We start from the raw sequence: 14,831 nt of genomic DNA, 5'->3' as shown, positions 1-14,831 counted from the left end.
GAGGTCAGCTGCTGAGGCTGTGTGTTTTCCATATGAATTATAAGTGACTGAAACTCTGTAGGCGTTTCCTGGGATATCTTCTGGTGTAGGTGATCCAGAATCTAGAGATGCTTTTCCAGGCTGTATGAAGCAGTGCTTGGTGCATCCTGGATTGCAGAATGTCAAACAAACCAAGAGTATTTTGCTCAGAGAGTAAAATCGTTCCTGTCAGAATTAGAAGTCACCCCCTAACAGCAGAGGTGCTTCATCCATGAAGTGTCCAAGGCCAGGTTGGATGGGGCCTGGAGCAGCCTGGGATAGTGGAAGGTTGCTGGGGCAAGATGAGCTTTAAGGTCCCTTCCAACCCAAACCATTCTGTCATTCCATGAGCAGCGGATTTTTTTACCTCCTAAGCAAAGTACCCAACTTCCTTGGGAAATAGCGAGCATCCCCTGGCATCTGGAGGAGATCAGCCAAGGCCACAGAGGACTCAGGAGAGTTCAAAAAGGGGTGGCTGTGCCATGAAGGTGGAGCTGCCCAAGCAGGAGCCTCTCCAGTCTGGAATTGGCACTCAGAGCAGAGGGGTCCACACCAGGCATGAGCTCCAGTGCAGTCTGAGAGCTGCAAAAACAGCAATGCAAGGAACAGAGCAGCACAGCCTTCCTGCTGTGGGGCTGGGCTGGCAGAAGGGCTGTGGGCAGCCTCTCCTCCAGCACACAGGGCTTTGTCCAGGAGAACCAGGGAGAGGCTGCATGCAGCAAAAGGGAATCAGATCAAGCACTGCCACAGTGCAGGCAAGCTGGGGAAAGCAGATTAGGATATTCTAAATACTGGAGAGTGGGGTGTAAGACTCTTCTCTCACAGAAAGTCTACAGTAAATACAGGAGGGAGCATTTACTACGTGAAAGGAAGAGAATGGAGTGAGCACATCAATGACAAGATAAACCAAGACCTGTTCCTGGAGAAAACCTGCTCCTGCCAGGCTGGGGGGGAATGGGGAGCACTAAATAAAGGCCAGGCAAGAGCTCCCTGCCAGCCCCAGCTCCTCTGCAGTGCGTGGGCAGCAGCAGCTGCTCCAGCAGCTCCTCCAGCTCCTTAGAGCCCTCCGAGGTGCTGAGCACACCGGGAAGGTGTTCTGCCTTTAAAAGCCTTAAAGAGGAGCAAAATGGGGCAGGCAGCAAATCCTGAGTGGCTGCTCCTCACCTGACACCAGGGGACTGCCAGGAAGCTCCGAGCAGCTGAAGGTCTGTAGGCAGCAGAGGGGGAGGACTGGAAAAAGGGGAAATTCATGTCACAGCAGAAGATAAGAAAATAAGAGACTGGAGGAGGAGTTTTGCTTTGCCCACCAGACAATTGAAAATAGATCAAAAGAAGAACCCAAAGGGTTTGTTTGAGATGACAGCTCCTAAGGAAGAAAGTGGGGCAAATTTCATACATTTCAACGTTTTAAAATAATTGTCTTTCTGCCCGGGAAGTAGATGGGAAGCAAACAAAAGGGAGTAGGCCAGATTCTGATATCACTGGGTGAGACAGGTTGGAGCCCAGTACAGGGAAATCAGAGTCTGGCCCAAAAGTAGGCAGTTCCTCTTCCTGCAATGAGAAACAAGTGAGTTCTGAGTTAGGGAATGAAAGATAACGAAGAAAAGCACTTCCATAAGTGAAATAAAATATTCTTTTTTTCACAGTCTCAAGACCTGTAGAGAAACATGGTTAAGAGTAAGGATGGATTCCATTTAAAGACTTAGCTGAGCTGAATTTGCTTTGGCCTGACCATGGCACACACAGGCATCTGTCCTGTCCAGCTGGTTTGTGGCACCAGGGTAGCCCACAGGAAAGGGAATAAACTCCTACTCTTTTTATGTCCTGAGCATTCTCTGAACACAGGATCTACCCTGGCAAAAATATGACAATAACCCCAGGTATGAGCAGTGCTCTTCATCAAACTCTTCTTCAGGATGAAACAAAAATACAAACTGTCATATGGACAAATTTCCAGGACTGGCAGGACTCCGAGGGTGTCAGACAGAATCTGTCTCAAAACCAGCCTATGCTTTGAAGTTTCCAGCTCTTACAACAGCCAAACTTTTTTCTAAGGCAGACACCCAATAAATGTGTATTTAACCTCCTGAGGCTTCTTCCTCTGCTGGCTGCATCCTCCACGGTGATGGAGGCGGCTCACAGCAGCATTGTGCAGAAGCAAATTCACATGAGGTGTGTTTTGCACATGACCTGCATCAATAGTTCATGATTTCTTTTATAATGACAGCATTAAACATCTCCAGGCAGAGGCCCGTGGGATCTGTGCTCATTCGAGTAACTTAAGGACAGCCTTGTGAAACTCTCAGCGAGCAGCAGGAGACAAATAATCAAACTTGGGACAGCTTAACACAGAAAGTTCCAAGCTACAAGAAAATATCTAATGCTGTTCCTTGTGGTCTGAGGGGAGAGCTCAGGGCTAGAATAACCCCTGTTTGGCCAGCAGCACCACAAAGCAGGTTTTGCAAGTAAAAAGAGGTGCACCCTTGATTCCTCTTCTCGAGGGCTATTTTGTAACAAGAGGAATGAGAAGAAAGCAAAGGCAGCAGCTGCATGTGCTGTGGTGTCAGTCCAGTGAGACAGGGGAGCTGTGCTGGTGGAAAATCAAACAAATGAACACAGTGCACAGATAGATATTTTTGTGGAGATGAACATTTTTTGGCATGTCTGATCTCCTTTGCTCGCTATTGCTCAAATCAGTCAGCAAAGGGCTTCAGAACCTGTCAGCAGAGAAATCCTCCTAAGGAAAAAAATACACAACTGTTTCTCTTGTGCCCTGGCAGAGTCCAGCCCTGAGACACTCTCACTCCTATAAATAGAGGTTCTCCACTGATGTCCAAGGGAAGTGTAAAGCCATGCCATTAAGGAAAGCCAGTCCTGGGACTGTGTTCAGGCAACTTCTGTTACAGCAGCCCCGCTCTCCCTGTCACACTTTCCTCGTGGTTTGTGACACTGTCTGTCAGTCAGCCCTCTCTGTGCTGATATATTCAGAAAACTTGTCATTTAACCATTCAGATATTCATGTGTTGCAGTAAATCAGGCTGACAGCTGGCTCTGGAACTGAGGCACAGTATTTAATCACAGAATAGATGCAACAAGCAGAACCATCGGTCCAAATTTCCCGTGGTACCTTACTAATTGCCTTATTTTTAATATACAGTCAGCTCCTTGCAACTTGTATTCCCTGTCTCCACAAGCAACAGGGAAAAACCCCAAGAGTATTTTGCTCAGAGAGTAAAATTGTTCCTGTCAGAATTAGAGGTCACCCCCCAACAGGAGAGGTGCTCCATCCACGGCAGTGTCCAAGGCCAGGTTGGATGGGGTTTGGAGCAGCCTGGGATAGTGGAAGGTGTTGACACCACTTGCTGTCAAATGATGCTGAAAATAATTTCATTCCATGTCTCCAAACCATCCCAGAAGTCCCACATTTGCCAGGAAGCCATGGGCTGGTTGGTGAGGTTTGGGGGTGGATGGCTGTGGGTGTATTCACCTGTCTGCAGGTGATTGCTGAAGCCAAGTGGCCACTTCTGCAGCCAAAATTCACAGCTCCCATCCCACCAGTGCAGCTCTGGGAGAATCCCCTGCTTCACACTATTAATAGTGTGCACGTGTGTGCCCCAAATATCCAGAGCTGCTGGAGAGCTGCAGGAATGGGGCGAGTTGGCAGGGGAGGGTTTGATCCAAGACACTGCAAATGTCTGGTGTCCCATGAGGAAACAAGAAAGGCCTCTGTACCAGGTCCCAAACCTTACTTTCAAAGGATTATAGTAATCCAATGGTCTTAGGAGCCACTCATCTTGGTGCAAATCCAAGTGAAGGTAATGGACCTCTCACTAGTCCTAAACACAGTTTTGGGGTGGATGGCTGTGGGTGTATTCACCTGTCTGCAGTGACTGCTGAAGCCAAGTGGCCACTTCTGCAGCTGAAATTCACAGCTCCCATCCCACCCATGCACCTCCTCTGGGAGAATCCCCTGCTTCACACTATTAATAGTGTGCACGTGTGTGCCCCAAATATCCAGAGCTGCTGGAGAGCTGCAGGAATGGGGCGAGTTGGCAGGGGAGGGTTTGATCCAAGACACTGCAAATGTCTGGTGTCCCATGAGGAAACAAGAAAGGCCTCTGTACCAGGTCCCAAAGCCAGTGTTTTCTGCATAAGGGAGGGCTGGCAGCTGGGGGGGTTAAGGGGGCAGTGGCTGTGCAGGAGGTGATGGAGCAGGAGGGAGCAGCCCAGCCCTCTCCCCCACTGCTATCAGATTTCTCCTCCCGCAGCCCTGCTCAGCACGGGCAGACACAAATCCCTATTGACAGAAGTCCCCCGCAGACAGGGCCCTCTGCTGCAGAGCTGCTCCAGTCTGCAGTGCTGGAAACCTCTTTTAAATGACAACAGAGCAGAAGTGCTATGGGAAGATCTTGCTGTGTAGAGTTTTCAAGATTAGGGCAGGGAGAAAACAAAAGTACAGCCTTGTATTGACAAATATTGTCAGACATTTGAGGACTCTGTTTTCCAGTGCTGATTTGTGCAAACTCTTCCAGGGTATCAGGGAATGTTGGCATGGATAAACACTGACCACAGGAAATGGCTGTTCTCAGACATGGCTGATGGTATGGACAATACCAGGATCATGAAATGCATGGCTACAGACTAATGAGCATTTACATCCTAAGCATTAATCTTCACTCTCAATCATCAAAAAATAAAAACCCAAAGAACAATCTGCAGTGGTCGAGGCAGGATTATTAAAGGATTATTTGGGAAAGAGCAAGGAGAAGGCAGTATGTCATCAGAATTTGGGATCGCTACTTTGATTTGCTGTTGAAATCTCAATGTATTTTGAGATCTCAAAGCCCAAAACAAAGCTTAATCTTCACTTAGGCACTACAGTTCCCTCCCTTATCATGTTATCTGAGTACATCACACTCTAATTATAGTTGTCTGAACAACACTTAGTGAGATTGGGAAGTACTAACCTTGCCAGAGAAGCCCTTGAACACAGAGCAGAACCAAGTCAGAAATGCTTTTTAGTTCCTAATTGCCAGCTAAGTATGCTGCAACCAGTGGAAAAAAATTGTTCTAACACCATCAACAGCACTTCAGAAAATTTACCTCTTCATTATCATTAATGCAGATCCTGAAGTCCTGGCTCAAAATTCAGAACAAAGTTTTTGTTATTATGAGTATGAGGAGAAAAAATGCATTCTAATATTTGTATTTCTAAAAGCATCATTAAAAACGTATCAGTAATCATTCAAAGAAAGAAGTAATACTTACAGCATCTCAGTGGGATATTATATCTCACTCTCAAGAGGTATCTAGAAGAGCTTCTCAATATTTTAGTATCTGTTAGGCAGTGATTGCAGTTTATTTATCTCTCTCTAGTGGGTACAGCAGTAGGAGTTAAATATTCCATCTTCCTCTCCCAAGGATATGAGGGACTGTATCCCCAAACTCAAGCAAGAAGGAAAATCTCTGTCCCCCATTGTCTCCTGGGTGGGAAATGGTTTTGTGTGCCATTTTGTGTGCCTCTGTGAGTGTGGACCTGTGGCCACGCTTGCCTGCCCATTTCTTCAGGGCAGCTCCTGGGAAGCCTTGGGGAAGAGCTTCAAGGAGCTCAGCCCTCGTGCAGGTGCTTGCAGAATGATTGTTACTGGGTTTGATTGAGCCTTTCCTTTTCTGACACCTCTGCCATTCCATGACTTTTACTCTTTATGCATTGCTGTACATGCCAGGGCATGGAGATGAGTATCCCACCAAAGCCCAGCTTTGACTTGCTCCTATTTTTTACATATAAATACAACTCAGACTCTGCTGTCAGCTTGTAGAGCTGACCACTGCTTCAGTAGCTTCTCCAGCTAGTTTGAATTTTTGCCAAATCTGAATTTCAAAGTCCATCCTCATGAAGAGGTATTGTTAGTTTTCTTAGCAAGCCTTTATTTCAGATACTTTGTGGATTGAAAGAGGCCTCAATACTGTGTAGATCACCAGAGTTCTTGATAACAACTTCAAGCCTCACTGAGAGTTTAATAAGCTGTTGCTGAATTACATTGCACTTGCTAAGTTTATAGAAGAAAGTTATTCAGTCTGCTGCTGTTATTAGCTATGAAACATCACAGACACTAGAGAGAACCCTTAACCAGTATCTCTGGTCTGAACTACATAAAAAGTACCGGGGAGAATATTTTGAATTCCTAGGCTTCAATACAGGTCCAAATTTCACAGTCATTTTCAATTTCTATAATAATTTAGCCAGATAAATAATGACCAATTAATAATGACCAATCTCATATTCCTAAAAACTGAAAATAAAAAGGAACTCTCAAGTTCATCCAGATATTTTTTTTGGGTGGGGGGACAGGGCAGAGAGGTGATTAACCTGTTTTTTACCTCTGCTAGTCTTGCTAATACTCTTCCATGTGAGAGGCTCCAAATAGAAGAGCCAGGAAATGAAGGTCTCATCAGTGCTGTCCTGCTGGTGCATTCCAACCCTGCTGGGGAAGGAATGGCTTCATGGCCTCTGTGAAAGTTCTGCTGAGGGGCCCATTTCACTCAGCAGTTTAATTATGTTGAGCCATTCCACAGAGCCCAAACCCCTCCATCAGTCCATCAGTGCTGCAACACAAGAGGCTTGGGGAATGTTTCAGTCTTGCAGACTCCTCCTCATCTGTTGAGTGAGTTTCTGGAGGGAGGTGTTTGTTTGGGCTGTTGCCATGTCCACACTCTGGGAGCGTGCAAGAGGAGCCTGGGGTGGGGACACTGAGCTCCCTCCTCCAGGCATCTCCCTGTCTGCCCTGCAGCTCAGTCACCTGCCATACTTCTGCTTTTATATCAGCTCTGGATAAATTCAGCCAACTACCTTAACCTTTACTGGAGGTTGTTATTGGAGGAAGTTTGTTATTTCTTTATTTTATTATTGGAGGAAAATTATTTCGATTTATTGGAGAGCCACAGAATCATGGAATGGTTTGGGTTCAAAGGGATCTTAAAGCTCACCCAGTTCCACCCATGCCTTCCACTATGCAAGGCTGCCACATCAAACCTGGCCTTGGACATTTCCAGGGATGGGGCAGACGCAGTTTCTCTGAGCACAGGGAGAAATTTCACCCTTTATCTCCTCTAACCTTGCCTGGTCTCAGTGTGAGGACACAGAGTACAACACCTACAGACAGACAAGGTGTGCAGACTGAGAGGTGGCCCCACCCATACACACACAAGCACAGTCATTGAGAAGCCCATTTCCATGGGAAATTGGGATGGGAAAATTATTTCGATTTTTTTTCCCTTAATAAATAGAGAGGATAAAAATCACACTCTGAATGTATTTCCTGTGAATTGCACACCTTAAAGGAGAGACTTGATGAAATGACCATCCAGTCTCAGAGGCTCTGTAATGCTGGGGATGATTGTGTGAACTGCCATGAAAATAAACTCTGGCATCTTTAAAATCTGAGTTTTGCATTGCCTTGAGGAGCAGCAGCCCCTGTGGTGGCCAGCACAGGATGCACAGGCTCAGCAGGAGCAGGCCCAGCTCTCCCCACCTGGCAGCCAGGACAGGTGTGACACTTCCAGATGTGACATGAGCCACTTGCATCTTGTTCCCAGCCTTTGAAGTGCTGTGCAGAGAAAGCCTGAGCTGCTGCTGCAATTAGAGCTGATACATCATTTACTGGAAGAATTTAATGCGCTGTAGTAGCAAACCTGCAGTTGACACTCACAGGGTGCAATTTAAATCCTCTGGATTAGTAATTCTTTTGAGATTTTTGTAATCATTGGTAATAGGTAGTGAAATAAATCCACATTTATATCCTACAGACTGCAGCTGTGCTTCTGTTAAAGTAGTATTAAGTGATGGGTTTTAAATCCTTCTGCCAGCTCGAGCTGTAAGCACTGAGGCTCCTGTGCAGGGATCACTCAGGCTGGGTGATGTGTTCCCGAGCAGGAGAGCTCTGGTTAATGAATAATGAAAGCACCACGGCACAATCACAGCTCAGGGCTCACTCCTGCAGGAAGCTCTCTGGGGAGAGCTCCCCGTGCAGCTCCCTGTGCCACAGCCACCCAGCTGCAGCTCACACTGTGGGTAACTGTGACAGCAAGGAGCACAAAATGCTCAGGGACAGCTTTACCTACATGGACAAAGTGCTGAGGTGTCCAGTGGAGCAAGGGGTTTGTCCGGCCAGCTCTGGTGCTGTCCCTCCAGGGATCAGGAGTGCACCAGGAGTGCATGCTGTGCCCTGACTTTACTCCCAGTTAGCTAAACAAATATGCCATTAAAAGCTGAGCCAATCTTGAGTGGGACATAAGGGCTTCAACTGCAGCAGGAAGAGATTTATGGACTTGTTTTTGCAGCCTAGAGAGTAATTGAAGAGGCCTCAGACAATTCAGCATTTACTGGCACTTCACTGGGGTAAGATGGGAAGGGTGATGGGAGCGAGATTGGCACTGGGAGCCCCAGCCATGGAGCAGGGACCCAGCCTGACAGCCACTCTGGGAACAAAAAGAAGCTTTGCAAACTCAGTATGCTTGTAAGATAAGCACAGTGCTGATAAAGTGAAGCTCTTAGAGATTAAAAATCTCAAGAGGATGATAGAAGTGGCTGAAGGAAAGAGCCCAGGAATCCTGGCTGTCCCTTCATTCAGCCAATCTGCCCAAAATTCATTACTTCAGAGATGGTTAAAAAAGCCCATTTGCCTGGTTGTGTTCCTTATGGGTTCTGTTTGCTTTGTTTCCACCCAGGAATCTACAAAGGACATTGTTTCCGGATCAACCACTTCCCTGAGGACAATGACTACGACCACGACAGCTCCGAGTACCTTCTCCGTAAGTGAGCACTGACACCTCACACACAGATGGGGCTTCCCTGGGCTTCTCTTCTGCACAGAGCAACCCCAGTTTTACTCACTGCCAGACTGGTCCAAACTGGGCTGCACAGCCCAGTGGTGCCACGTGTCCAGTTCATGCAGCAGCTGACACAACCACACCCTTGGGGAGCCCCACTTCATGGTCACTGAACCATGGAATGGTTTGTGTTGGAAGGGACCTTAAAGACCATCTGGTTCCAGCCCTCTTGCCATGGGCTTTCAAGGATTTTTTCCAAGGGTTTCCTTCAGCCAGGGGAATGCTCACAATTTTGGTGCTGACTGTCTAAACATCATATGACAAATTTTCAAATGAAAACTACAGCTTGGCAGATTGGCAGGGATCTTTTACAGAGACAGTTTTTATAGGGTTAGTGTAACAAAACAACAAAACAGGTTTGAGGAGTGGGTTCCAGCCCATTAGGAAGTTTAAGCCAAATGCTTAAACCCAACCCTTGCTCAAGCCTCAGCCTTTGCAGCTGGTGAGCCACATCCCCCTGCAGTGAAATTACTGCACTGTAGGAAGGAAGCTGAAATTTCTGCAGGTAACAGCAAAATCCCAGCATGAGCAGGGGCCATGGCTTCCCTGCCTGGCCAGCTAGCCACTGCTGCTCCATTCTGGCATGTAATTCCCCCCACCCACCAACCTGGTGCTTGGGATCAGGGCAGTTGTTCCATCCCCTCCACGTGACCATTCTCTCCACTGATGGCAAGTCTTGGAACCCAACCATGAAGCCTGCAAGGTTGGAGTTAGATTCTCCTTCCCCAGAGGACTCCTTGTCTTGTTGTTCCTCGTGAACAAAAGAGCTGAGCAGCCAAGCTGAAAGCAGTGCCCTTTACCAGGGAGAGGAAGTGCAGCTCACAAGGTGTGGGGAAATCAGGGAGCACAGAACAGTGCTGCTGGCAAAGCAGAGAACTCCTCAATTACAATATTAATTACCTCAAACACCACTTAGAGAACCACTCTGCCCTTCTGCTCACTTCTGGGCAACAACTTCTTGTTGCTAAGACATGAAGAAGGAAAAAAAATCTCCAAAAAGTTTGCCTCACCAGAAAACCCAGATGTTTTTTTCCTCTTTGCTCTTGTCGATTTAGATCAGTCATAGCACCCGGGTGACACGATTTCAGAGCTCAGGCAAAGGCAGAGTGTGAGCACAGCTGCATTTATCTTTCATAAAAAGCCTTGGAACTAATGTTAAATTGATGCCAAGTCAGCTTTAGGAAACAAACATCATTAGTAAAAGGAAAGAGGAATTAAGTAGCATCATGATAAAAGCATGTTATGCCTTCTTTATATGGAGAAAAGTGAGAACTGGGAAAAACAGTCTCCAGCTCCACGTTAAGCTACGAGACTGGTAAATTGTTTGTAAGTGTGCTTGTGACGGGTGTTCCTAAAAGCTGTTTGCAAAAGTGACTAAGTACAGATCTTAAAAACAAGTTGGTCCAACCCTTTATGTCTTCTGCAAAATCAGTCTCTGGTGTCTCCCCCGCAGAGCAGAGCTCACCTCACAGAGTCTGCACAGAGACAAGGCTCCTTGGCTTTAACTTTCATAAGAAAACTGCAGTTTCCCATGCACAGAGTTGATTTAGAGATTACTGAAAGGTAACGTGTCTAAATCCAGAGGAGATGAGCTCATACCTATATGTAATAGGGACCAAATCATTGTCTAAGACAGGAGGATATTTGCATCCTGTTTCACAGGGACGTGAGAGCTTCTGTCCTGGTTTTGCCCTCTGCAACACTTTTGCAGTCTGCTGGCTCCATTCTCCACTATTTCTGGCCATTTCTTGGCACAGCTTCTCAGAGGGACATGTTGGGACTAATACTTATTTATCCTGCTTGGCTTAGGCAAAGGCACCCACACTCATGTGTTTTGTGCTCCGGAAGCAGCAGCGTGAGGGGTCTCAGCCTCTTCCACAGCCCCCAGTTTAATTTGGGCTTCAGAGAAATGCAAACACTGTAGTGCTAGCAGGATCAAGCCCTGGTTCAAAACCCCATGGAAATTAGTGACAAAAATGACTGATTTTGGGAGACTTTGGTCTAGGGAGTGGGTAGAGGCAGGAGTTTGGATTTTGCCCTTTGGTGTTCAAGCTGCTCCCTACAAAACCAAGCAAACGACAGCATGGGACAAGCTGAGACATGCAGAGGAGCTCAGACAAGACCCTTCCTATTGAACCTTCCCTGTGGCAGCACACTCCCATCTGTGTGTCTAAAAAAATCCCCCTCACATGCCTGAGCAGGGCCCCAGCGAGCAGCAATTGTCCCAGTGCCAGCACGGACCCTGGGCTGCCACCGCATCCCCAGCGGCAAACGTGCCCCGGTTCCCTCTCTCCTGCTTCCCTGTCCCTGCTTCCCTGTCTGTCTCCTTCTTCCCTCTCTCCTGTTTCCCTCTCTCCTGCTTCACTGGTGTCTCCTGCTTCTATCTCTCTCTCTGCTTCCCTGTGCTTCTTCCCTGGTCTCCAGCTTCCCTCTCTCCTGCTTCCCTCTGTCCTGCTTCCCTCTCTCCTACTTCCTTCCTCTCTTGCTTCCCTCTCTCCTTCTTCCCTCTCTCCTGCTTCCCACTCTCCTTCTTCCCTCTCTTCTGTTTCCCACTCCCCTGCTTCCCCGTCTCTTTCTTCCCTCCTCTCCTTCTTCTGTCTCTCCTTCCCTGTGTCCTGCTTCCCTGTCTCCTGCTTCCATCTCTCCTGCTTCCCTGTCCCTGCTTCCCTCTCTCCTGTTTCCCTGTCTCCTGCTTCCCTCTCTCCTGCTTCCCTGTCCCTGCTTCCCTCTCTCCTGCTTCCATCTCTCCTGCTTCCCTCTCTCCTGCTTCCCTGTCTCCTCCTTCCCTGCTCTCCCTGCTCCCTCTGGGCACACCAAACCCGAGCTGTTCGCATCCAGCACGGATCCACCGGCGCCTCTCCCTTTGCAGGGGGGGATCGATCTCATCCTCGCTGTGCGCTGGGGATGTCGGGGCTCTGCTGCTCTGAGCAGGGGGACCCCGCTTCGGGGCCATCTCTGCACGTTCGTGCCCTTCCTCCCCGCATGTCAGAGCATCCTCTTTCCACAGCCATTCCCTCGGCTCCTGCCTTTGCGGGGATTAAAAGCCCGAGCCGAGCAGGGTTTGCAGCCCCATGGGGAGGAGCAGCGCCGCGGCTCCACCGGAGGAGGTGTCACCACACATAGCGGTGCACAGCAGGCGATGCAAAGCGACAGGACGGTAAACAAGGGGGGGAGAAAAGCCAGGGAGAAAGCAAAAACCAGATTGCCTTAATGTTTTTTGATGTGCTGTCACTTTATTACCAGTATCAGGAGACATATGTAAATTCTACGTGGTACCTTATGAGCTTCCTTTGAAATTTCAGAGCTAAAAGCACACATTGTAAGAAAAAATATACTGTGGAATTTTCCAGGAAGAGAACACTGTGTGTTTTGTTTCTCTTTGCATTAATTACTTACTATAGAAAAATTATCTCTGAAATTTATTGGTAGAAATAGAACAAATAGAACAATCCATCCCCTTTATTTGGTGCATCTAACAAGTTCCTTCCAATGATATCACTGAAGCATTTTGGGAAAGCTCTTTGATTTGACTGAAATCATTATAAACAGCATGACCATAAAGTGCAGGAAATAATATTCAGAAAGGGTGGGCCAGAGGCGATTTTAAGCCTTTAGCCAGGGCACAAAAACAGACAGAGATTTGAGGTGCCTTAAAGTCCAGCAGCAGAGACTGAGTTTGAATCTTTTTCTAACAACTGACTGAAAAAACTGACCCAAAAGCCAAAGTGCTGTTAATTCATAGCACCCGCGTGGGGATACACCCAGGCCAAGGGAACAGGCTCTCACCTCTCAGCAGGCTTTGCCCAGAGCCCTTCCACCCACTCTCATCAGTGGGGTTTGGCAGTTCCTGCGGGACGCTGCCTGAATAGCAATGCGCCCGCCTGGCCCGGCTTCAGATCCGGCTGGAAAATGCCCCAGCTGTGAAGGACACGTGCAGCGACGCTGCCAGTTTGGGAAAGGATGGACTTTTCTCGCTCTTACAGATCGATACAGGCAGAAGCTTCCCAGGCAGGCGCTGTCTTTGTGTTTTTGGGTTTGTGTCCGGACCGTCCCCGCCAGCCCCGGGGCCGTGCAGGGCTCCGTGAGCGATGCCGGTGCGGAACCCCCATCCCCGTCCCTCTGCAGCCACTGGAGCTCTGCCACCAGTTACCAGGGGAATCGTCAGGAAGCGATTCAGCGAGTCGGGAACGCCAGGGCCATGGGCAGCGGAACGAGAAAGCAGCAGCTGGAACATCTGCCCGTTCCTGCCGGGGAGCGGGCGCCGCTCCCAGCGCGGCAGCCAGGAGGATGCGCCCGGAGGGAGCGCGGCGCTCCCGGCCCCGCTCGGCCCAGATGGCGCTGGCTCCTCTCCGCTCACCCGGCCCTGCGGTGCCGTGGCCTCCCAGCCTGCTGAGGGGTTCCGTGCCGCTGTGACAGCAGCTTCTGACCCTCCCTCGCCTTGGGATGCCCCAGCCTGGCGCCCCTCGCTCTGCCGGGCTCCCCTCCGTGCCCTCGCCTGTCCCCGGCTTCAGGGTGATCCCATTTTCCACAGCAGTGTTCAGCACCTTATCTCCCCTTCTTCAAAAAATAAATCCTCTCTCTACAGCAATAAAACTCAGTTTGTCACTCTGCCTTTCAGGAACCCCTGGCAGCTCTTACCCCTTTGGTTTTTACTCTCTTCTCATGCTTGTTTATTTTTTCTCAGCCCTTTTGTTCCCTCCCTGCCGCTTCCCTGTCGATTGCTGCTCTGTCTTGTTGTGACCCGACTTTGAAAGCTGGCTTGAAGTGGTGTTTTAATATTTTTGTGGGGGATTTTATACGCTGATGAATGGACTGAAGCATGCAGAATTTTAAATGACTACTTTGCTGTCAGGGAACTAAACACAAACATCTAAAACACACTTGTTAAAATTCCTGCCTTAGAAATCTGAAAGGTTTCGATGTCCTTAATATCCACTAAAAGAAAAAGGGGTTATTAGCTGTGCTTGCTGGCAACATGGATGCTGCTGACTTCAAGAGCCGTAATTTGCTCACCTTGTGTGTGCACCACGGAACAGATCCGTCTGCTCCAGCTGTCCCAAACGTTGTAGGGTTCATAGCCAGCTCATGAATTTTTCACTGCTGCTCCCTGCATGATGCTGGGTCTTACTGTCACTTACCTCATGCTTTGCTAGAAATATTCTGCACACGGTGGCATCAGAAAATGCCAATAATGCTGGACTTCCTGGGAGAAAGCTGAAAAGATTGAAGCCACTCCGTTGAGAGTCTCTGTCACACTGGCCACCTCATGGCTCCCTCGTCCCAAAAACATGCCCAGAAGTGGAGAATCAGTGATAATTCTAGGAAAAAGGAATAAAAAATGATAATAAGTTAGATATTGGGAAAAATTTCTTTGCTGAAGGGGTTATGAAACACTGGAACAGGCATCCCTGAGTATGTTCAAAAAATGTGTGGATGTGGCTGGCACTCAAGGATATGGTTTAGTGGAGGAGCTGGTTTCACTGTTGGATTTGATGATCTTAAAGGTCTTTTTCAACCTTAACCATCCTCTGGTTCTATTAAATCATTCTTCTAAACAATTTTAGGGAAAAAACAGGGCTTTTGAGACTCTAATCTCCACACTTGCACCCGAGGAGGCACCCAAAATGATTGCTCTGTCTTCCCTTCCTACCTGTGTCCCTGCAGGCATCGTCCGTGCCTCCAGCGTGTTCCCCATCCTAAGCACAATTTTGCTGTTGCTGGGAGGACTCTGTGTCGGAGCAGGAAGGATTTACAACAGCAAAAACAACATTATTCTCAGCGCTGGGATTCTCTTTGTTGCAGCAGGTATGTTCTGTTTAAATTGAGTTCTTAAGAAGTGCTGCTGTTTTCAGCTGGAAAAGACTCTGGAAAAGTTCCTTGGCAGTGCTTTCCCTGCATCCCTTTCCTGGGCTGAGGGCATTAAC

The 14,831-nt window shown here is 48.2% G+C and overlaps 1 protein-coding gene across 1 annotated transcript in view; it reads left to right on the top strand.

Moving 5' to 3' along the window:
- Nucleotides 1-14,831, top strand: part of CACNG4 (calcium voltage-gated channel auxiliary subunit gamma 4) — a 46,431-nt gene that overhangs the window by 26,192 nt on the left and 5,408 nt on the right. The window contains exons 2-3 of the mRNA XM_071451230.1: nucleotides 8,746-8,829; nucleotides 14,572-14,712. Coding sequence (XP_071307331.1) covers nucleotides 8,746-8,829; nucleotides 14,572-14,712 — 225 coding nt within the window. The remainder of the gene's footprint in view (nucleotides 1-8,745; nucleotides 8,830-14,571; nucleotides 14,713-14,831) is intronic.

This window comes from Agelaius tricolor, unplaced genomic scaffold (genome assembly GCF_023055355.1).
Source record: "Agelaius tricolor isolate 1412-34295 unplaced genomic scaffold, bAgeTri1.0.p SCAF_32, whole genome shotgun sequence".
NCBI lineage: Eukaryota > Metazoa > Chordata > Aves > Passeriformes > Icteridae > Agelaius > Agelaius tricolor.
Note: the sequence above shows the minus strand (reverse complement) of the source record. Positions and strands in the feature narration are given on the sequence as shown.